Raw genomic sequence first — 22,152 nt, 5'->3', positions numbered from 1 at the left:
GCTTTGAAAATGAAGCTTTCTGGGAGGTGTTACTGCACATCATGTGGCTAAGAGCCTAGCCTTTGGAACTGGACAGAACTTTGTCCAACCAGTCTCTTCCCTTAGCTCCTGTGTGATTTTGGGCAAGTGACTTGACCTCTCGATGCTTGGGTTTCTTCACGATTCTCCTTCTCCCTCTCGCCCGCAACATCGGCCACTGGGCTAGGCATGGTGTTTTAGCCAGCAAGCCAGTCAGGGAACAAATGGATGAGAGTTTGTACAGAAAAGGTAACTTTGTAGATTAGGGGTTAATATTTTGAGCCAAATCTTGATTGTTCTGTAATTACAGAACAAATTGAGGCTGAGGGTGTCAAGGAGAGGTGGAGGAGAAGAGAAATGTAAAAGGCATGGCTCGGATTGTAAAGAGTTTGAAACAGCCTTTGTAGGGAAGGGACAAAAGAAAGACAAGACAAAGAATTAGGTTGGGGACTGATGGCCAACCAAGGGTGCAAATCCCCCAGTGCAGTGGCAGCCACTCCATGGTGGTTTGCTACAGCATCCTCATGGAGCACAGAGGCTTCAAGGAAGCTGGTGATTCAGCCATCCCATGGTTGGGATGACCTTAAGAAAGGTTAAGTGGCTCACTAAAGGTTGTACAAGGACTTTGACACACACATCCTGGCTCCAAGTTCAGTGCTTTCTAATCTCTAACAAGACCTGGGTCTGTCCTCAACTAGGTTTTATTTGGGTTTCCTTTTCCTAGTCTGTAAAAGCTGCAGGACTAGTTGGTAGTGCCAGACTGCTGTAAGTTCCAGCTTGTTAGTTTACATGTCACTCTGGGCGACTCATCCACGCTGCCTGGCTTGTTTCTATAGTTAAATTGTGTTCCATAAGCCCAAGTTCTAAAGTGCGGATGCTGAGGAGCACTCAACTACCAGGCTGATACTTTCATAGCACCCACGACGGCCAGGAAGGTCTATTCTGTTGTGCGCTCAATGCTACTAATAAGTCACGGCAGATATTTCAGTCACTAACCTGTACCTCGAATCATTTAAAGCAATTGGCAATAATCCAACACCATAACCAAACAAGGCTGGAAGTTAGAAAACAAAACAAAACAAAACAAAACAAACAAACAAAAAAACACACACCATGTTTTAGGTGCTAAAACAGTATAGAAAATGAAAATAAATAGAGGGAGGCTGAAGCACAGCGATGGGAAAGCAGTGGCTGAGTGTCACTGAGTAGCTGTCAAAAGTGGCCCAAGTTCCTGCCAATTGAGAAGTGTTAGTTCTTTGTTGGAGGCCACTTCATACTTACTTTACTCCTGGTACCCAACAGTTTCTTTCATTTTCAGCGTTTTAATAAAATGCTAGCGAACCTTAGATATACCCTATAACTTATTAGGAACTAGAAGGGCAGAGAGGCTGACTTGGATTTCCGGTTTTCATCAGGGCGCCTTCCAGAAGGTCACTGGGGATGGGTTTCCTTGGCGGGAGGGCAGGAGCGAATTAAAACAACAAAAACTGGCAATAAGCTTATTTACTTTTCAACACTATCACTCCAGTGCTTTCGTATTCGGTTAGAATTTAAAACTGAGGCCACGGCCCCCCAGCCAGGACTGCATTCTCCAGCCCGCCGTCAGCGCGCCGCTGCTGACGCCCAGCCCCGAGCGCGGCCGGGGCGTCCGGTAGGCTGCTCCGGGTTCGGTCCCGCTCACGCTTCTCCAGCTCGCGGCTGCCCGGCGCCGACTTCCGTCTCCCGGGCGCGCGGACCTGGCGGGCGGGCGCAGCGCGCTCCCGGCGGCTGTGGCGCTCCTGAGTGGCGCGCGAGGGGTGGGCGGGGCGGAGGGCCGGACGCTGCCGACCTGAGTGTTAAGCTGCCGTCGCGGCCTCAGTCTGGGAGCCGAGAGGGCGGCGGAGCTGGAGCAGGACGTGGCCACGCCAGCGCGGCGGTGAGCGCAGCCCGCCCGGCAGAGGGAGCGGGGCGCGGGCGGGCCTCGGCCCAGGTGGCGTGACCTTCCCGGGAGGCGAGTGGCGGCGCACACGTGCCGCGGGCCCCGCGCGCTGCCCCGGGTCTGGCGGGCCGCCGCTCGTTCGAACCCGTCGGGTTCCTTGGCCTCCTTTCCGTAGGGCCCCCCTGCTGGAAGACGGTGTCCTCTTCTGCCCCCAGGTCGTGTCATCTGACCCGCGCCGCCCGTGCCCGAGCGCCGGGAGTACCGAGGCGCTGATGAATGGGAGGCTGGCAGGCTCCCCGCAGCGGTGGCGGGGCCGGGGCAGGGGCAGCGTTCGGAGCCGGCAGAGAAAGCTGGGAGTGGACCGCCTAACCTGCGCCTTGCTGGCCGGGAGGAGACGCGCCTTGCCCGGCTCCCTAGCGGCGCGGCTGGTTTGCATCCCTGCGCCCTGTGCCCGATTTGGGGGCTGGGGTGGCGGGTGGACCGGCCGGCGGCCTCCAGCGTTAGCTTGAAATTGGACTCTTCCCGCGGCAGTTCACCCTCCCTAGTGGAAAACGTGGCCTCCTCCATTCCCCGCCGGAGAAATTAATTTCCCCGAGGAATGAGAAAGAAGCACGGCTGGCACCGCTGTTGCTGACTGCCAAGTCGGACCCTGGTGCAGTTCGGAAGAGGGGCTTTGGGACGCTGAAAGGATTCAGTTTTTCTATTCCAAGTGGTACAACAAGCTCATGAATCAATTCTGATTCATACTGATAAGTCTTACCTCCAAGTTCTGCCCTGTCCAAGCCATAGCCACGCATAATCTTTGTGCACACCTTTTGGATTCATCTGTTAGTTCTTATCATTATTTCCTATAATTCTATAGGTAGTTATTTGTAGGATTTAATGTGATTAAATCTGACTTACCTACAGGAGTTGAGTTCACACTGACAAAATAATATCTGCTGTGCTTTTCTTTCCAAGTGAGGAAAGAATTATCCACTCAGAAAGAAACGAACATCTTGAGGTGTATCCAAGAGGCCACCTTGGATGTACCGTGTACCTCTGTCTCCCACTTGCCTGTTTTTTCCCTGAATACGGGGTTGGGTGTTTTGGGTTTTTGTGTTTGTTTTGTGTTGTTGTTTTGGCCAGATTGGAATACTTTGGAATTAGGAATTGCTTTGTAGGAATAGTTCTGAAAGACAAGGCTTTTTAAGTTGAATCATGTCTTTGTCAACTAGTTCTGGGACCTTGGAGATGACCTTGCCTTCCTCTGATCTGTTTTACTTGTGGAAGAGGAGGAGAATAAATTAGGAACCTGATAACCTTTTCTAAGAAAAAGCTGGAGGGCCACCACTTTATTATCCTAGTAATGGTACTCTCCCTGCAAGCCTACCAATAACCACGAAGCATGTCTTGTACTTTAGCCTTAAATGCATTATTAACTATTACATTTTTATTGCTGGTTTAGAATTTTTTTTTGTAAAGGAAGCTTCTTGGAGTTTGGTCATTGGCAAAATGCTTGAAGTAGTTAAAAAACACTTGATGGTTACCATTATCTTCTGCTGACATTTAGGATGATATTGGTGTTCAAAAGGACCTTGGCTTTAATCTCTGACCCAGAGTACCAACCTGCTCCTCACTGTGATGAGGGATGAAATTTGTTGCTTGGTATTCATGAATTTGTCACTTCCATAGTTTGAAAACCATACAGAATTGGCTAGTTTAATCTATGTTAAGGAGCTGCCCTTTTTTATTTCCTAGTTAATATTTATTAAGTCTATAGCTCAGCAATAGTTGATTTTTATTCAAAGGTAGAATAGACTGCAGTTTCCCCAAATACTCTAGGCTCCAATCCAAATATAGTGAATCGAGATTTCATGGGGAGAGGCCTGGTAATTTAAATATTTGATAAGTATTTCCAGATGGATTTTTATCAAGCAAATTTGGGACTCAGTGGCCCAGGTATTGCATCTCAAAGTGTGGTTGGTGGGCAGGCATTATCAGCTTCACCTGGGAACTGGTTGCAACCACGGAATCTCTGGTCCCACCTGAGGTCTACTGAGTCAGTATCTGCATTTTAGCAAGACCCTATGTGAATTGTGTGCACTTTAACCTCGAGAAGTGCTGGAGAGGAGGTTGGTGTTAAGTACATGGTTGGTTCTCCATGCTGTGCTTTGTTTTGAGAACACATGATACGTGTTCAGGTCAGCCCCATGCAGCTATTTGTGATTGCCTTTTCACTATATTTTTAATATTCACCTTTACAGATAAGGACCCCTAGCTTTAGGGGCACAAGGGGCCACCTTGCCAGAGGGGGCATCTGCACCAAGGCATGTGGGACTCCACAGAGCTAACCTCTGCAACCTGGGTGTTTCTTTCTAGGCCTCCTTTTAGGCACCCAGCAGCACAGGCTGCTGTCTGAACTTAGAAGTGATCCTGGTGGACTGAACTTTGAACTTGGCCTCTGAAAAGCTGGTCTGACGTGGCTTAGGATGTCTGTGGTTGGCCTTTGGTGTGTATTTTGTAAGGTTTTCATAAAGGTTGGTTGAAGTGCTGCCTGCGGCTGTAGCAGTGATACTTAGGGAAGGTTTTTGGAGTGTGAGCTTTTTATGGGGCAGTGGATCACTCATCTGCATTGCCTATCTTGAACTGCCTTCCTTAGAAGTTCAAGCATGGGCGACTGCAGGCAGGGGGGCATATGTCTGTAATCCCAGTGACCCTGGAGAATGAGATAGGAGAATTGATTGCAAGTTTGAGGTAAGTCTCAGCAATTTAGTGAGACCCTGTCTCAAAATTTTAAAAAAAGGGCTGGGGATATAGTTTAGTGGTAGAGGACCCCAGGGTCCAATTGCCAATACTGCAAAATTAAGATTAAAAAAGGGGATCTCCAAACCTAGACTAATGGTGAACTCTTGCCTCCTCCTAGGGATATGCGGTGCCCATTATAAGCTGCTAAGAGTTGCCTTCCACGTAGCCCAGCAGCACCATGAAATCCAATCCTGCCATCCAAGCTGCCATTGACCTCACGGCAGGGGCTGCAGGTAATCCCAGGAAAAACCCAATGTTCTATTTCTTCAGGTACCTTCTCTGCAAAATCAAGTGAAATTGGTATGAAACTGTTCCCTTTGTCATCCTTAGAAGTAATGTGCTTAGCCTCGGAGTGAATTCACTGAATGGAAGTATAACATTTTTCAGAACATGGCAGATAGTAGAGTAATATCCTTTATATTAAAACTTTGAGCCAGGAGGAAGGGTAGGAATGCCCCCAACATACTGCTAGAAAACAGCTTATGTTATGGGGTGCAACCTAAGAACAAACTGATCACCACTGAGAAGTCCAAATTTGAGAGTTTTTATTAAGCCAGCTGGCTGACTGTCTCACACAATGCCCCAAAAATGGCTTTTGGGAGAACAGCCCTGACCATAGTGTTTTTATAGGAGTAGGAGTTTTTATACCATAAATCAGTACATCAATCATAAGTGTCTGTTGCTATGATTCAAAATTACAAACTGACATCATGGGATCTGAAATCATTAGAGGGGGATGTGGGTCAAAATGACCTTAATTAGGTACAAACTAAAGAATGGTTACTGACATCTAAACAATCGCTGTTGACATAGTACATTGTTTAGGAAACTAGGAATCAAAAAGCGAACAATTTTTCATTATACAAGAATTGCCATTTTGTAATTTTGTATTGCCAAACAAGTCATGCTAAGCAACTGTTGAAGGGTGCAGTTCCCATGGGAGAAGCATTTCCTATATAACATGGAGTCTTACGGTAAAATGGAGTCTGTTTAGTCATTGCCCATATAGCCTGGCCTATAACATCTTCATGGAGTCAAATATGTCAACCCGTCACACTCAGAGATGAAATCACTTGTCCATTGTCACACAGCTAGAATATGCAAGTGACATGGGACTCTACCTCGAGTTTGGTAGTCTTCAGATCTTTTGTAGTACAAAAATAGTACCATGCCATCTTTCCAGGAAGTGCCATGTGCTGTTATTGGTGCTAAGAAAGGAAGGAGGGCACCCTTTAGAAACGAGACTGATATTCCACTGGTTCTTAAAGCCAAGAGAGGAAAGGAGAGGTAGTAGAATTTGTTGGGGATGGTCACCTAAGGGGTGCCCATGGGCAGACTGGAGCCTGCCATGGGCTACCTACAGGCCAGTCTTTAGAAAGATCCCCTTCAAGGTGCCCACTCAGCAGGTAGCTCAGCCTGATGCAAATGATGAAATTGGGTCTGCACAGTGATCATTTAGTTTCCAGAGTCCTGAGCTATCTTAGGGTCAGAAGAGCACTGGAATTCTTGTGTTTCCCAAGTGTCCCACCAATGATTCTTGTAGCTCCCCAGACTAGGGAGGCCAGACAGGAAGGTTGCCCAATGCTCTCTTATCCAGTGTGATTTCCGTGGTCAACAGATAAGTGTACAGGGGGCCTGCTACTTTTCTCCCTGTCCTTTGTCCAACTGTAAAAATCAATCCTTGTCCAGAGAGGAACTATTTTTTTCAGGAGCCAAAGGTCGGCCAAAGTAGGCTAATGAGTAAGTCTGGATACAGTCTTTCAGACACTGATAAGGAGCCCAGGGCAAGGGCATCTCTGAGGTTAGAGACTACAGGGTGTGTTCCAGCCTGACCAGGAGGCCTAAAGGTTGGCTGGTCTCCTGCCCTCTGCATGCTTTGGTCAGGCTTCCATGCTCAGGAGAAGAGCTGCTGCTCCCTACACCTCTGGGTACCAGCCTCTCTCCTCTTTCCTGCACCACTGGAGGACACTGAGAATGTGCAGCCATCTGCGGCCTCTGATCTCAAACCATCGCCAGAACATTCTGGGCACAGTTCTTGTCTCTGCTGAAGGAGGGTTTTTAAACACATGAGAAATTCTTAACTTTTGGCATTTTATGTCCTTCAGTCAATATTTAGAAGATCTATTGTGATAGACTTTAAAAGCTTACTTTTTTCTGTTTGTATGCATGCAGTTATTTGGGTATCATATACTTTATAGTCAGTTTTTATGTAATTTACAACAGTATTGTTGGGATCCTAGTATAGAAGACATTTGTTGGTGGACGTGTTTTGTAAAAATTATATTAACATACATTGGGCCCTTAGACATACTGACACTAAATGTTCCTGCTGACTGTGGGGATGCATTTCTCCCTGTGCTTAGCAGCACAGGAAGGCCCCTCACTGATGCACAGCTGACATGTTCTGCAACTTCCAGGGACAACATGCTCCTTTGCAGGGGCTCTGTGGGCCAGGGACTGGGCAGAGGAGGTACCCATTAGTGACATAAGAACCTCTGTTTTGAGAGGCACCAGGAATGCAAAAATGGGAAGCACTAGTCTCACTTTTTTGAGGGTCCCAAAGCTTTTGAATTATTGATAAAGCTAGATGGCCCTTTAGAGATCATTGGCCCTAATGTCACTGTATACCTAGGAAAGAGTCCCAGAGAGGGATGGAGATTTGTTCAAGGTTACACAGATGGTGTGGAGTCTGGGCCAGGACTGTGGCTTCCTGGTTTCTTGTCTAGTGTTGTCATCTGTTTTATGCTGCCTAATGGGTCAGCAGCCCTGGGAAGGGTCGGGTGGTGTGTGGTCTTGACTGCCCTTGCCCTCTGGTTAGATACTCAAAGGTGGGCTTTGAGGTTTTTCTGCCAGGATCAGAGAACCCCTCGTGATTCATGGCCATAGCCCACCCAAGGAAGTGATTCATTTGGAAGCAGAGCCAGCACCGGTCCTAGGGGATTTGGGCGGAGCATACATGTGTTATTCTTTGTGTCTCTTTTTCTTTTAAAGCTTCCCCTGCCAGACAGGTTTTCTCTCCAGCTCATCTCCTCTAAAGTGCCAAGTAGTTTTCATGTCCTTGTCTGCACTTGCTGTAGGAGAGATTCCAGGAATGGATCTAGAGCCTGAGGCAGCTAGGATTAGGGGGATTTGAACAGATAATTGGGTAATTGTTGAAACGAGGCAATGTGGATCTCAAAACTTGAATTGCCTTAGAGGAAAACCTGGGTACTTTAAGAGTCAGTAGTTTAACATCTTTAGCGTCATAAGGCAGCCAGAGCCTAACAGCTCCATGGCAGCACACCTTGTTAACCAGTGTCACTGGGGAATGCAGTACTTTAGATGGTTTGTCCTCTTGAATGCCGAAGTGAAAAACAACATAAAAACCTTTTTTGACAAGAAAATCTTAAATGCTTCCCTGCCTTGTACTGCCGTCGATTGAGGGGTGGGAGGTTCACCTGCCTGTCCTCCCTGTGAGCTCTCTCTTCCTCCAACACTGTCCCCATCCTGATAGATTTGCCTTAGCGCCTCATGCTTTGCTGCCTGTGTGTGGAGGACTTACGGTCTGAACGAACCCATGGCTAACTGTCGAGCGCCTCCCAATAAGAGTCTCTCCCCAAGCCAGCTGTGACACCCCTGAAGAATGCAGAGCTTGCTTTCACTTGTTTTTCAGGGAGAAGAGCATGATCGTATGTTCGACTTCTACACAAGTGGAGAAATATTTGATCCCTGTAATCATTCCTGGCTTTCTTGACTTGATAGGTCTCTGAGAACCTGCCAGGTGTGGGTCTGAGCAGCTGGTGCTGGTGTTCTGAATAGTTATCACTCATGGGAGGGGACAGGTGGGACTTGCAATGTGGGGTGCAATACATGGAAAGTTAGCTCACATTCCATGGTGTATGGGAGGAAATTAGTATTTGAATATTAGCCTTCCGCCTTCTCCTTGGTGAAATGGAAACGTCTCAGATATACAGCAAATGCATATTGTCGTAACCCGTGATGTCTGCTTCCTCCAGGCTGATTGATAAAATAGGAAACTCTCCAGTTAAAGTATTAACATGCAGAATTAAAGACTTTATGAGCTGGGTGCAGTGGCGCACTCCTATAATCCCAGCAACCTTGGAGGCTGAGGCAGGAGGATTTAAAAGTTTGAGGCTGACCTCAGCAACTTAGCAAGTCCCTGTCTCAAAAGAGGGGAGGGAACGGGGAGGAAGGCTAGGGCTCAGTGGTAGAGCTTCACTGGGTTCAGGCCCCAGCACTACAACAACAGGAAGGCTTTATGTAGTTTTTATGTATCTAGGTTATCTGGAGCTTGTATTCTCTTAAAAAAATTCTGACAGTTTCATCATCTTTTGGAATAATTATATCACTTGGATGTACTTTGGATCTTATTGTATCCTAACATAGCAGTGCCTAGTATAGAATAATTCTGAATTAATTATAATAAAATCATATTAAATTCTATTCTGCAAATTCAGAACTGGGGATAATTTTGGCAAGACATATGTCATTAGTCCTCTAGAGGAAGTGAACAGTAGAGATGAGATCACAGAGATTGAACTTTCTTGTTGATTAATAGACCAAGCAGTTCTCAGACTCTCTGCTAATAGTCATTCTAAGTGACCCCTCCCCATCTCTACTTTCCCCTATTTGGGTGGAATAACTGTATAATGTCAAGATTATGAAATCACAGTTCTTAAATATTTTGTATGATACTCTTTTTCAATTTTGATGAAGCTCTAGCAGTCTCATCACATAGTTATGGTGTTTCCTAATATAAACAGGGGCATCTAAGATGTGGGGCCTCTCAGGTCAGGAAGGGTGGTGAATGTTAACCAGTGGCAGTTTCCCAAACACGGACCCCAGCCCAGGGTCTCAAGGTACCATGGGCAAGTTACAGTTCATTCCTTGCCTCATGTTGAGGATTCTCACTGAAGCAATCAAATGCACTTTTGACCTTGAATATCTGGTATTCATAGGGTATGAAAATAGACAAGTATAGGACTAATGCTAAGCACAGGTTAATTTTAATTCATTTATGCCAAGCAAAGGCAAATTAAAGCCAACTATCTTTATAAATACAAATCATTAATTTGTGGAGTTAAAGAGTTTTTTTCCTGGGAAAAAATATTTTGCCCTGAAGGGATTAATTAGCCAGCCTCCTTGTTTTCTAACTGTGGTGCCTGGTGCTCTGTCATTTTCTCATAGTCGTCATACTGTACCATGGGGCATTAAGCAAAGAGGAGTGATTCTCCGAGTTCTGTCTCTCTTACAGCAGCTGCTGTGTGTCACCCACTTGTGTAGCAAGCGGTGTGCTAACCTGTCTCCTTCATTTTGGCTTAACTTCCTGCTAACCCTGTGGTGTGGGCATGGAGCAGGAGCAGAAGCTCAGGTTGCATCCTCTGTCCAGGACCTTACAGCAAAGCCAGGCTCCAGCTCATTACCTCTGACCCCGTTGCCAAGGCACCTAGACACATGCACACCTTTGCAGCCTGGGACTTGGGCTGTGGAGCACACACCTCTCCCTGCTGAGTAGGACCCCTTCAGGGTGGGATTTGGGTGCCAAAATCCAAAGGACCTGCTCTAAGTTGTTTACTGGACTCTACTAGAGGGTTTGGGGAGGATAGGGTGGTCAGAAGGAACTGAAGCAGAGGTAATGCCTGGGGTAGGACAGCTGGCCCTCATTTCCATGGGTAGCTGAGAAAACCATAGACTTGTACTAGAGAAGACTTGTGTCCTGGTTCTAGGGGGCACTGCATGTGTACTGACCGGGCAGCCCTTTGACACAATGAAGGTGAAGATGCAAACGTTCCCTGACCTGTACCGAGGCTTCACAGATTGCTGCCTGAAGACCTACTCCCAGGTGGGCTTGCGCGGCTTCTACAAGGGCACCAGCCCAGCTCTGATCGCCAACATCGCAGAGAACTCGGTGCTCTTCATGTGCTACGGCTTCTGCCAGCAGGTGGTGCGGAAAGCAGCTGGGTTGGACAAACAGGCAAAGCTGAGGTGAGTCAGGACACTGATGTGTTGTTCCTTTTTAAAAAACAAATGAACACTGTTGTATGGCCCTGGCATTTGGGTATCTTTGGGGAGATGCTTTTCAGATGGACATAAGTGCTGGACTCGAACCGTAGATAACAAACTGGGACCCAGGGTTTAGGTTCTGTTTCATCAGCAAATGGCAGCATGTTGGAAGAGATTGCCTGAGCCACATAGATTCGAGGAGAAATGTGGAACTTTAGACAGGGTCAAAAACACCTGAGAAAATGCAGATGAGCCCACCTTTCTTGGCTGAGTCTTCTCCAAACATCAGTTCTTGGCTTGTGCTTGGTTATCCTTGGGGTGTTTATTATATGGAGACCAGAGTTCAGGAGATACTGGGATGTTTAACTACCCCTCCTTTGAATGTTGATGTATTTAAAACGATGGTATTGGCTTCATGGTTGCAGAAGGCAGTCTGGTTGGTTGTATTCGTAGGATTGGAAGCCCTTTTTCAGCTGTAGTGCCCACATAACTAAAGTAGTTCCTTGTGCACAAAGAGATCTCAAGGGCTCAAATGTGCCCTTTTCCAGGTAGGAGTTCTTGTCATGATAGAGGGAACATGTTTTCGAGACTTCAGACTGGATGCAGTGGCTCTAGGGGATGGCCTAGGGCAGAGCTCTGGTCCTACAACCCTCCAGCACAGAGGGCAGGAAGGAGGGAGGAAGTAGATAGAAGCAGGGGGCAAACCAGGAGAGGACAGCACCCCACAGTGGAGCACCAAAAGAAGCAAACTGGTGTATGTAGCTTCCTCTGCAGGAGAGGCAAAGACTTTCTCCTTGGGGAGACCTGGGGTTCTGTTTTCCCTCAGCCTCCTTAGGAGAAGCAGCAGGCAGAGAATCAGTGAGCACCTGTGTGGGTGCCGATGGCAGGACTTGGCACCCTCTGGAGCAGAGCACCCGCCTCTGGCCACAGAGACAGGGACTTTTGCCTTCTTTTGTGAACAAAGCCACTAAGGGATCAGGTCCTGCCTACCCGCTTCCCTCACCTTCTCTCAGCCTGTGAACAGTGAAGATGGAGACCAGGAGGAGCATCATGCTTTTCTGACGGAGAATGCTTGGACACCTTACAGCTGTGTTTCCCTACAGTTTCCAGAAGCCCAAGTCAGTGTCCCTGAGAAAGGGCTGGGAGATGCTTCATTATGTCTCTTGCGTGGAGAAGCACTCTGAGCACGTGGCTTTCATGTAGTATAGGTGGTATTTAATTTGTTGAAGTTGCCTAGAAGTTCTTCAGCATAGAAACCAGCCTGTTTAACATGCGTTAGCGCAGCGCCACATATTTTTCTGAGCTCAAGGTCTTTTCCTTTTCATCTTGAAGAAAAGCGCGTGTTTGACTTGTTAAGGAAATCCCGCCTAGAGTCTTCCAAATTCTGGTGTGTGTGTTGTCTCCATTTGACCTTTACCAAGACCCCATGAGAGCAGCAGAGCACTCTCTGGTTGTGATCTCTGTTTTACAGATGGGGAAACTGAGGTGCAGATGTTGACAGTTTGTGATCGCCAGACTGAGGATTCAAACCTTGTCTTCTGAGCTTGTCTCAGCTCAGCAGTCTTTCTGGTAGACCACAGACAGGGCTGTGGAATGCTTTTTAGGGGTCAAATCTAGAGAAGGGATTTATCAAAGAGCGGTGAAAGGAAAGAACTGCTGAGAGAGCCTGTTGTGAATTTTTGCAATCACTTTGTAAATATTTGTCTGTTCCCAGTTTGAACATGACCTGGACTAGTGTTCTGCTTTGACCTTTGGCTAGATGGGGTCTTACACAGCCGGAGTGTTCAGGTCATTTTTTTGTTGAAGAAATGATGGTGGATTCTTACAAAACTTCATCCTACGCCTGTTGCCTTTCAATTTCATTTTATATGTTTAGAGTACACTTAGAACCCACAGTCCATGTGCTTCGTTTTGTGCACCGATAGATGAGAGTATTTATTAGAAAACCAAAGTTCATTGCAAATCTGATCGGGCCTTGTCCTTATACTGCAATAAGGTGCTTGGTCTTGGCTCGGATGTCTGAGCTGTCTCCACACCTGAGGTTGAACCAACTTCCACTTTTATTGACTGCCACCTTTGTTCCAGCAAACTTGGCAAACTCTGGTTAATGACCCTCATTGAGGATTGCCTGTCAGCACATTGACAGAGAGTCCCTGTGTGAGGCCAAATGTGGATCTGTAAACTGGCTGACAGATGGCAGAAACCATTTTAAGCTTTGTTTTTCAACAAATGAACTGAGGAGTGACCTGAGGGAGAAGTGAACTGAACCACCTGGGTCCGTTTCTGCACACCAGAAGGCTGTGTGGAAGGACGTTGATGGACCTGGTGGCTCTGCTCTGTTCCTGGTCTTGGCTTCATTCTCTAAGGGCAAAAGGAAGCCAGCACTGCAAGAAGTGTCTTCCTTCTGAAAGAAAGCTAGCCACGCCAAGCCAGCTCAACAGAGACCTGCATAGGCAGCATGCTGGCTAAGCCCGGGATACCTTCCTTGCTTGCATCTGCCGTGGCACAGAGGCTAGACTACCTACTAGGGGCGAGTCTAGAGGGGCCTCAGTTTTATATTAATGTTTCATTCCAGTGGAGCAGTAGGATCATTGAATGTGGTAGGTCCCCTTGGGGACATTTTTACCCTCTGTGAGGGTGACTAGTCTTAGCTATCCAGTGACCCCAGGAGGCCAGTATTTACTGAGTGAGATAGGGAACCAACCAGTATTTTCTTGCCCAGTGAAGGACATGCACCCCAAATACCGGCAGTGTTCCTACAAAACACTGGCTTGGGGCTGGAAGGGAGCATCTTTTCTGACCCCTGTGAATTTCTAAGAATAGTTGCTCAGACTTTTCCCTTATTCTTGAACTCTTACTGGATTCTAGTTTTATAACCCTACTGGTGACTTAGGACCTATGGTCCTAAGCCCATATGAAAAGAAGTAAATACTTTTATTTTTGTGTTTGTGTTTATTCAGCTCTCTTGTCTAGTTTACATTTCTAGCCTAGACATTTCACCTAAAACCACTGAGTATGCAAACTTCACCCTCCTCTGAGGACCACTGTCCCTTCCTCTTGCCCTCTGTGTTGCTGAGGTGGTGATTTATTCCATTTTCTGTTCCTGTGATGGAATACTGGGAACACATATTAAAGGGAAGAGGTTTACTTAGCGTGCAGTTCTGGAGGTTGGAGAGCATGGTGCTGGCATCTACCTGGTCCTGGTGGGGGTTTTCTAACCATATCACAGCATGGCAGATCACATGGGGGCACATGTGTAAGAGGAAGAGAGTCCATGGTGTTACAGTAAGACAGGAATTCCCAAGTGAGCCTTGCTCTGTCTGTAACAGTGGCTTGTTCTTTGGGAACTAACTGGAGTCCTGTAAGAACTATATTGATCCCTTTCCAGGCGGCAGTGCCCCCAGTGACCTAACACCAACCAGCCCCACCTTTTATAGGTTCCACCACCTCATTAGGGAGCCAGAGTCTAGCACACATTTAAACCAAATGTGGGGGACACATTTAAACCAAAGCAGGAGGTCACCAGTGGATTGGGAAGTCTTTTTGCAATGTAGGAACTTTTCATTAAAAATTGGTACTGGGTTTTCATCTGTGGTAGTTTCATTATATGACCAGTTGTTCCAGGTTGGATTTTGAGCAGGAAGGGATGACCTCAGAACTTAATTTTCTTTAAAGTTTCTTTTGGCAAATACACAGTAGTAGTGCATGTTTTGGATTGGGGGGAGGCTATGGGTAATTTTTCCTTCTTTCTTTCAGGTATTTTTGCTTTATTTTGTATGCCACCCTGTACCTTAGCTTGGTCTACTGTCACAAAATACCATAGTCTGAGTGGCTTAAATAACAAACATTTCCTCTAGTTCTAGAGACTGGAAAGTCTAAGATCAAGGTGCCAGCAAATTCACTGTCTGGTGAGGGCTCACTTCCTGGTTCAGTGTATTTTCTCACTGTGCTCTGACATGGCAGAGAGAGCAAGCTCTCTGGTCCTTTCTTCTTTTTGGTACTGGGGATTGAACCCAGGGGCGCTTAACCACTGAGCCACATCTCCAGCCCTTTTTTATTTTGAGACAGGATCTTTCTAAGTTGCTTAGGGCCTTACTAAGTTGCTGAGGCTGACCTGGAACTTGGACATCCTCCTGCCTCAGCTTCCTGAGCTGCTGGGATTACAGGTTGTGACACAGCTCATCCCTTCTTATAAGGGCACTAATCCTATGATGAGGGTTTCACTCTCATGACCTCTCTAATTGCTTCTCAAGGCCCCTTCTCCAGATACCATCACTGAAGGTTAGGGCTTCAACACAGGAATCTGGGATGGAGAGGAACATAAGCATTCAGTCCGTATGCAGTACCTAATAAGAACAGCACGGATGTGGCAGTCAGGCAGACCTGGGTTTGATTCCTGTCATCTAATAGCTGTGTGACTTTAAGTATTATTAAATACTTAATAATACTTAATTAAGTATTAAGTTATCATCTCTAAGTATTATTTCCTCATATGGGAATTAGGGTACGGCTGTCATCTCACAGGTCACTGGATCTTTAGAGGTGGCACCATGTGCCAATCCCCATCTGGTCCCCGAGTTCCCATTCCTTGAGGTGAGAGCTGAAGGAACCAGTCAGCTGACAGAAGCAGGCTTCTGTGCTGTGTGCTTTCAGTGATCTGCAGAACGCGGCCGCAGGATCCTTCGCCTCTGCCTTTGCTGCGCTGGTGCTCTGCCCCACGGAGCTCGTGAAGTGCCGACTGCAGACCATGTACGAAATGGAGACGTCAGGAAAGATAGCCCAGAGCCAGAAGTAAGTACTGTTTGGACACAAATGTCAGCTCTCTGTTGCCTTGGTGTATGAAGTATTTTTTCATTTTATATTGTATTACAACTAAGTAGCAGATGTGGAAACAGATTTATCTACTCCAAAATATTATTTCTAGAACACTTTCCCCTACCAGTCGAGGATCATTTTCTGCAGGATTGTCTGTGGTGGTTGGACTGACTCCGAACCCTGTAGGACATCTTAGGCAGATGTTTAATATCCCAGAAATGGAGAAACTTGGACCTTAACTCCCCTTTGTCCACTGGGGTGTGTGTAAGGAATGACCCTCCACCATATTTGGTTTTTTGAACTGCAGCTAAGTGAAAATTTGGATTCTGAGATGGATATTCAATGCCCATTCTCAGGTTCCATGTGGGTGTTCAGGGTGATCACACCAGGTCCTAGTGGTGGCTCCCTTTCTCTCTTCCTGCTTTCCCCAGTCCTTCGAATATACCTGCCACGGGTCCAAGTTATGAAAACATTCACAAACCCCCCCAGTAAGCATAGCATTCTTCTGTGATTAAATTGCCCTCCGACCCATCTTGAAAATAAATTGTCATCGTCTTGTGAGAATGTATATGTCATTCAAGATAACTTATTCAAATTGAAAAGCAATTTATTATCCTTATTAATTACAAAACTTGACTATTGTATCTTAACATCTGGCTGACTGAAATTCTGGTTGAGGATGCTGAGGTTTTGAATTGCAAGCCTGTGAATTTGCTGGGAAAATCAGTAGAGAAATTGGCCATTTTTAGTCAGCAGTCTCCTCTCAGCAAGAATGGGGTTTGTAATAGTGCCCTGTTTTCTTTATCCTTGAGATTCATTTCATTGAACTTGTATCGTTATTTATTGCCTAGAAATTCAAAAGTACAAGCCTTGAAGACATTTTTTTTGAAATATAACATATGCACAGTATTATTAACACACAAATCATAAGTGTGCAATGCTGTATACAGGCACAAAATGAATGGGCCTTTGTAACTAGTCTCTGGATTGAGAATAGCCCCAGAAAATGGCTCTCATGTGCCTTGGAAGTAGTTTTAGGTAATTTAAAGATAGTTATGGTTGTAACTAAAGAACTTAGGCCAATAGACACCTTACAAGAGAAAAGAATTTTAGGTGTAGTGGTGCTAAACAAAGCATGTATGGTAATCCAGGACTAAGGCATGGTTTGGATGCAGGTGGTGGTGTGTGCTGGATTTCTGTGTCACATTCTCATATGGAATGGGAGCAGCACTGCAGGAAGGGCCTGGCTCATGGGGAATGCCCAGTGGAACCTTCTGAAGGTCATCACCCTGAGAGCTTCAGAGTGATGTGGCCTTGATACCTGGGGGCTTGATCCGTTATCTCCTTAGCAAGTCCCTTGCTCTCTAAGAACAAAGGGAAGAGAAGATCATCTAAGTCATACGGAGCGTGTGATTTCTCACTGTTCTCCCTGTGGCTAAAACCTGCCATGGTGCAACCCATCATGAAGAGGAGTCTGTGCACCGAGAGTGTTCTGGCTTCTCCAGGAGTAGGACTCTGTCTGCGTAACAGGAGTTCTCCTGCACCTCTGCTGCGCTAGAGACTCATTCTGGATGCTCTCTTTGTATCATAGGAGCTCAGCTCCTAGAATTTCTTTTGTCTTGCCTTCAAGTAACGTTACTCCTTTGCATTAAAACAAAACAATGTGTAAACACTTGAACAGATTCTCTTAAAATATAGCAGAAAGATTGAAGACTTTTGGATCAAAGGAGGTAAGGTACTGATCAAAGACAATACCGTTTTATTCTTGCTGAGTTTGGATGACTCCTTATTGTAATTTCATGTTTCACTTATTTACTACTGAAAATGTGGGTAGTCACTTTCTTGCATTTTTTGGATAATGCGACTTCTAAAAATTTTGGCACTTATTTTAATAAATTGTCTTTAACAATAATAACTTAGGTGATCAAACTTGATAATAAGGGCTGGGGAGATAGCTCAGTTGATAGAGTGCTTGCCTTGCAAGCACAAGGCCCTGGGTTCAATCCCCAGCACCGCATAAAACAAAACAAAACAGAAAAACTTGATAATAACTGTGCTTCTCTGAGATTTTTCCATTCTACAGAAGGATACCTTTTATTTTCAGAATTCTTGATTCCTCTGTACAAAATCGGCTGCTTCCCATACTTGTGCTTGATAAATTCTGTTAATTGGGTACAGAGTCCTCATCCTCTCCTCCTTCCTGTTGGCAGTAACTGTCTCTCTCACTGTCCCCTCCCAGTACAGTTTGGTCTGTTGTGAAGACTATCCTTAGAAAGGATGGCCCCTTGGGCTTCTACCATGGACTCTCAAGCACTTTACTTCGAGAAGTACCGGGCTATTTCTTCTTCTTCGGTGGCTATGAACTGAGCCGGTCGTTCTTTGCATCAGGGAGATCAAAAGATGAACTAGGTAAATGTGTTTGTGTTAATAGCATTTGGGTGTGATTGAATCTGTTCCTGGTGGTGTGGTTTCTGTGGATTATCTGCTTGATGCGCTCCCTAGTGGGGAGCCCATCTGGCCCTGGAAATTTGAGTGCTGAAGAGTAATGAAGATGATTGCTAGCACCCTTCCCCCAGACTTGGTTATTTCAAACTGCTTTACTGGAATAACATTTATTAATTGTTCTGGATTCATTTTAGGGGGAGATGAAGTGCAGGGATTTTTTTCCCCCATGGGAAAATCTCCTGTTTTCACTGGTTTCTGGAAATGTCATATAGCTGTTCTTGAGATAAAATACCATAAATACCATGTGCTGTTTTTCTTCCCTAGGCCCTGTGCCTTTGATGTTAAGTGGTGGAATTGGTGGAATTTGCCTGTGGCTTGCTGTATACCCAGTGGATTGTATCAAATCCAGAATTCAAGTTCTTTCCATGTCTGGAAAACAGGCAGGATTTATCGGAACCTTTCTAGGTGTTGTGAAAAATGAAGGTGAGCCTGGTGCTGTGGCACATGCTTGTGATCCCAGCAACTCGAGAGGCTGAGGCAGGAGGATTGCAAGTTCAAGGCTAGCCTCAGCAAATTAGTGAGACCCTGACTCAAAATAAAAAATAAAAAGGACTGAGGATGTAACTCAGTGGTTAAGTGTCCCTGGGTTCAATCCCTTAGTATCAAGGGGAAAAAAAAAAAAAAAAAAAAGGCTTCTAGTTGCAGAAATAGAATAGGTCTGTGTAGAGTGGTCCCTCAGTTCACTACTGGTCTTGCTGAGGTTTGATCAGATGTGTAATTGCTCTCTTCTCCCTGCCTCATATCCTTTTTCTAGCACTGTAGATTAATCCACATTTGTAGCTTTCTGTTTCCAAACTCCTTCCTTTAGCTTATTTTCATTATTCTCAAGAATGTTCACAATTCTTTTTCCTAATCCCTTGGGCAGGTACCTGTCAGGATTCTTTGTCTAAATAGCTTGGAGGGAATTTTTAAGATGTGGACTTGGTCTAAGGGGGCGAATGCTCTGAAGTTAGCACCACCTGCTTTACATAATACAGATATTACAGAAGATAATCTGTAACACCACCACTAAGGGCTTGAAAAGAATGTCCAGCATCCTTAATGCTAAGACTTCTGGAATCAGAAATGGACTGAGCAACTTCTGAAGGTGATTTGCTATCAATTTTTAGAGTTATGTAGGAGGATAAAGATTTAGTAATGCTTGTATAAAGCCAGCTCTATGCAACCTGTTTGTAAAGACCTGTCCTTGTAGCATCTACTATGTATCTTCAAACTTGGGTTGTGAACTTCTGTTTTGATTTTTAAAAGGGAGAGAGTAGTAGCACAAACAAATTGAATTAGTATCCCAAATAGAGCACAGGTGTCTTGTATGTTACTGATAGTTACCTCCCTGTAAGTTTGCATGACACTTTATTATAATTATACAATGTACACATGCTTCCCTTATGTAATTCAGTCTTTGTAAACATGCTGGGCAGTGCTAATACTAGAAATAGGTCTCGGATCTCAGTGTCGGTACTCTTGATGCCAGCTCTGGCCCGGGTTGCTAAGTCTGCCCATGCTGGGCATCAGCTCTGCCCTCTGTATTCCAGGCATTAACCAGGCATTGAGTTTGTTTATGTTACTTGAACATCAGTCAGCTTTGCCAAGAGACTTGATCCTTGTCTGGTTTCTATTAGTCTATATAGGAAAACCTGGAAGTAAGTCCTTCCATTACTTGTGGGGTTTTAATGCTGTTGTCTGGATTTGTGAGACAAATGTGCCTATTTTCTGCAGCTGCATGGGTTATTCCTACGGTGGAATTGTCACAATCTTTGATCATCCTTTGTCTTCTAGGAATAACAGCCTTATATTCTGGACTGAAACCTACTATGATTCGTGCATTCCCTGCCAATGGGTCGCTATTTTTGGCCTATGAATACAGCAGGAAGTTGATGATGAGCCAACTAGAAGCATACTGAAGTGTCTTGGTGGGCCTGGATCCAGGCACAGGCATTTTGAGGACTTCTGTTCATCTCAGGGTTTCACAGAGTATGAGAACAACGTGGAATTATTTTGAATTCTTGGGAATTTTGTCTTTCCTCCTTCTACTCTGTCTTAAACTTTATGGAAGGACCTCTCTTTTACATCATATAATTTCTGCCCACATTGTATTGCTCTTAGCTTTGATAGAATATGCAGGATGGCTGATGGTCCTATGCACCTAACTTGAAAGGCTGAATATAGTTTTATCAGGGCATTATTTCTGCATGAATCTATATATATTCATTTTGTATAGTTATATGATGAGGGAAATATAATTTGGTTTCATGTTTAATTTCAAATATCAGAAAACCCAGAGGTGGTCATTTTTTACCAAATGGTTATAAATAATTGCTTAAACCATTCTAGATGTAGGCTCTCTAAAGTCTGCTGAACCTGTGTACTGAGAGGTTAAAGTTTTCACATGGTACCTGAAAACTAAAATACCTATCTAGATTTTTAGTAGAGTATACCTGCATACTGGTGTGGCTTCCACATTTTTGATCAAGCTACAGAGTAGGCATCTTGGATTTTCCCAAGAAGCTTTACTCTTATAATAGTGCCATTCATTTTCTGTGTGGGCTCATATTCCACACTTGACTGTGTTGCTAGGTGTATCCTGGAAGATCAGGCCTTTGGGAAGCAGCAGTAGCCTTCATCAACTTCCCTTTCTCTCCTTTCCCAAAGAGCTTCCCTTGTGCTGGGCTGTAGGCTGAGGAAAGGGCCTGGAGATGGGCCATTCGATGATGGCTGACAGCAGCTCTTAACCTAATTCCGTCTCTGGGTCTTGGCCTGGGTAGAATCATGGGGTGTTCTGTTGGCCCAGATCCAGGGCTGCTGATCCACTTTGGACCACCCATTGTCCTCTCTGCCCCACCAGTCAGAAGTCCTCCCAGGGAACAGAGTGCCAAAGTCAAAAGAAGCCTTTGCTCCTTGTTTGGTGATCAAGTAATGGTGTTTCATAGGTGAAACCCTATTCTCTTAGAACTAGAAAGTGCTTAGTGTTTAGATTTCATAGTGAATGATGGCAGAACTGACCCATTCTGAAGTTTACCTCAGAATCCACAACTACTTGTCACATTTTTTTCAGTGTTAGAGCCTTCTGCATTTAGTTTATGAATTTTAGTGAGTACAGATGTGTGAGTTTATAAAGCAGTGTAACATTAGAAAAGCAATTTTACTGAACTAGGTGTATATAATATATGTTTCAACCAGGAAAAAAACCTACAGTTCATCTGATCCCCATAGATTTGGGATGGGCAGCTGTGGTATAAGAGGGTCATTCTTGTCACCATTAATGATAATGATAGCATTATCATTCCACGCTACTCCAAGACAATGGGGGCACTCTCAGTAAAAAGTGTTCTTAGACAGCCTGTAGAGTAGAAATCAGGCAGGCTGACAATTTTAACGAGTCTTGCCTTATCTGTCCCTGTTGGCAGAATGTGTTGGGCAGTACCTTCAGTTTCCTTCAGCTTTCTACTATCAGCCAAGTCTCTGGCAACTCTTAGCCATGGTGTCAGGAGAATAGGGTCAGGGAAGCAAGGTACAGAGTGGAGAGCAAGGGACATTTGGAGTGGGGATGCTCGTCATGCCTGATGTGTTCAAGCTAGAGCTGGTCCTTCATTTGCTTTTTCTTTATGAGAAAACCATTTTTTCCCCCTACTTTTCTCTCCATACATAAATGCTCAGTAGCTGCTGAATGGTGCTTCATCTGAACAGGCATGAATTGAAGCAAAATAGAACATGGGACTGGCTTCTAAACAGAAAACTGCTTTAGAGTCCACAGCCTCTTGCCTGGTGCCCAGGAGCTAGTCCATGTTAGCTCTTTTGGCAGTAGATCTTCTCTCGGGCTGTCCATTCAAGATTTAACTAAATATCTTCCATAGAAATAGTCTTCAGCAGTGGAAGTGAGCAATGGAAACTTAAGTGTGGAGAATTTCTATTTGTTAATTTGTGATTCAATATTTGGGTATGGTTGTACCATTTCAGATCTGTACTCCAGACAAAAATATAATAACTTGAAATAATGTGTTTAAAGAATTTGAGTGTTCTATCATTAAATTATTTACTTAATGTGAGTCTATGATGAGTTTCATTTAAGTACTTTATGTCTGTGCTGAGAATCAACAGTAGGAATGTTA

General features: G+C 45.1%; 2 protein-coding genes across 4 annotated transcripts in view; one reads left to right on the top strand and one right to left on the bottom strand.

Annotated features, from left to right (window-relative positions):
* VPS36 (vacuolar protein sorting 36 homolog) overlaps window positions 1-22,152 on the bottom strand; it is a 320,991-nt gene that overhangs the window by 54,644 nt on the left and 244,195 nt on the right. The window lies entirely within an intron of this gene.
* SLC25A15 (solute carrier family 25 member 15) lies at window positions 1,789-20,418 on the top strand. Of its 3 annotated transcripts, XR_013763173.1 has the most exons (8): window positions 1,789-1,933; window positions 4,842-4,956; window positions 10,450-10,708; window positions 15,380-15,517; window positions 17,781-17,950; window positions 18,311-18,469; window positions 18,912-19,133; window positions 19,823-19,961. XR_013763173.1 is itself a non-coding variant. In XM_079136187.1 (7 exons), the coding sequence occupies exons 2-7, from the start codon at window positions 4,902-4,904 to the stop codon at window positions 19,945-19,947; spliced, it is 906 nt and encodes a 301-aa protein (XP_078992313.1). In that variant the 5' UTR covers window positions 1,789-1,933; window positions 4,842-4,901; the 3' UTR covers window positions 19,948-20,418. The 3 variants fall into 3 exon arrangements, 2 of the variants coding, with proteins under 2 accessions (XP_078992313.1, XP_078992314.1); XM_079136187.1 differs by lacking the exon at window positions 18,912-19,133 and having other exon boundaries at window positions 19,823-20,418; XM_079136188.1 differs by lacking the exons at window positions 1,789-1,933; window positions 18,912-19,133 and adding an exon at window positions 2,063-4,672 and having other exon boundaries at window positions 19,823-20,418.

This window comes from Sciurus vulgaris (assembly GCF_902686455.1).
Source record: "Sciurus vulgaris genome assembly, chromosome: 4".
NCBI classification, from domain to species: Eukaryota; Metazoa; Chordata; class Mammalia; order Rodentia; family Sciuridae; genus Sciurus; species Sciurus vulgaris.
This window is presented reverse-complemented; position numbering and strand designations above follow the sequence as displayed.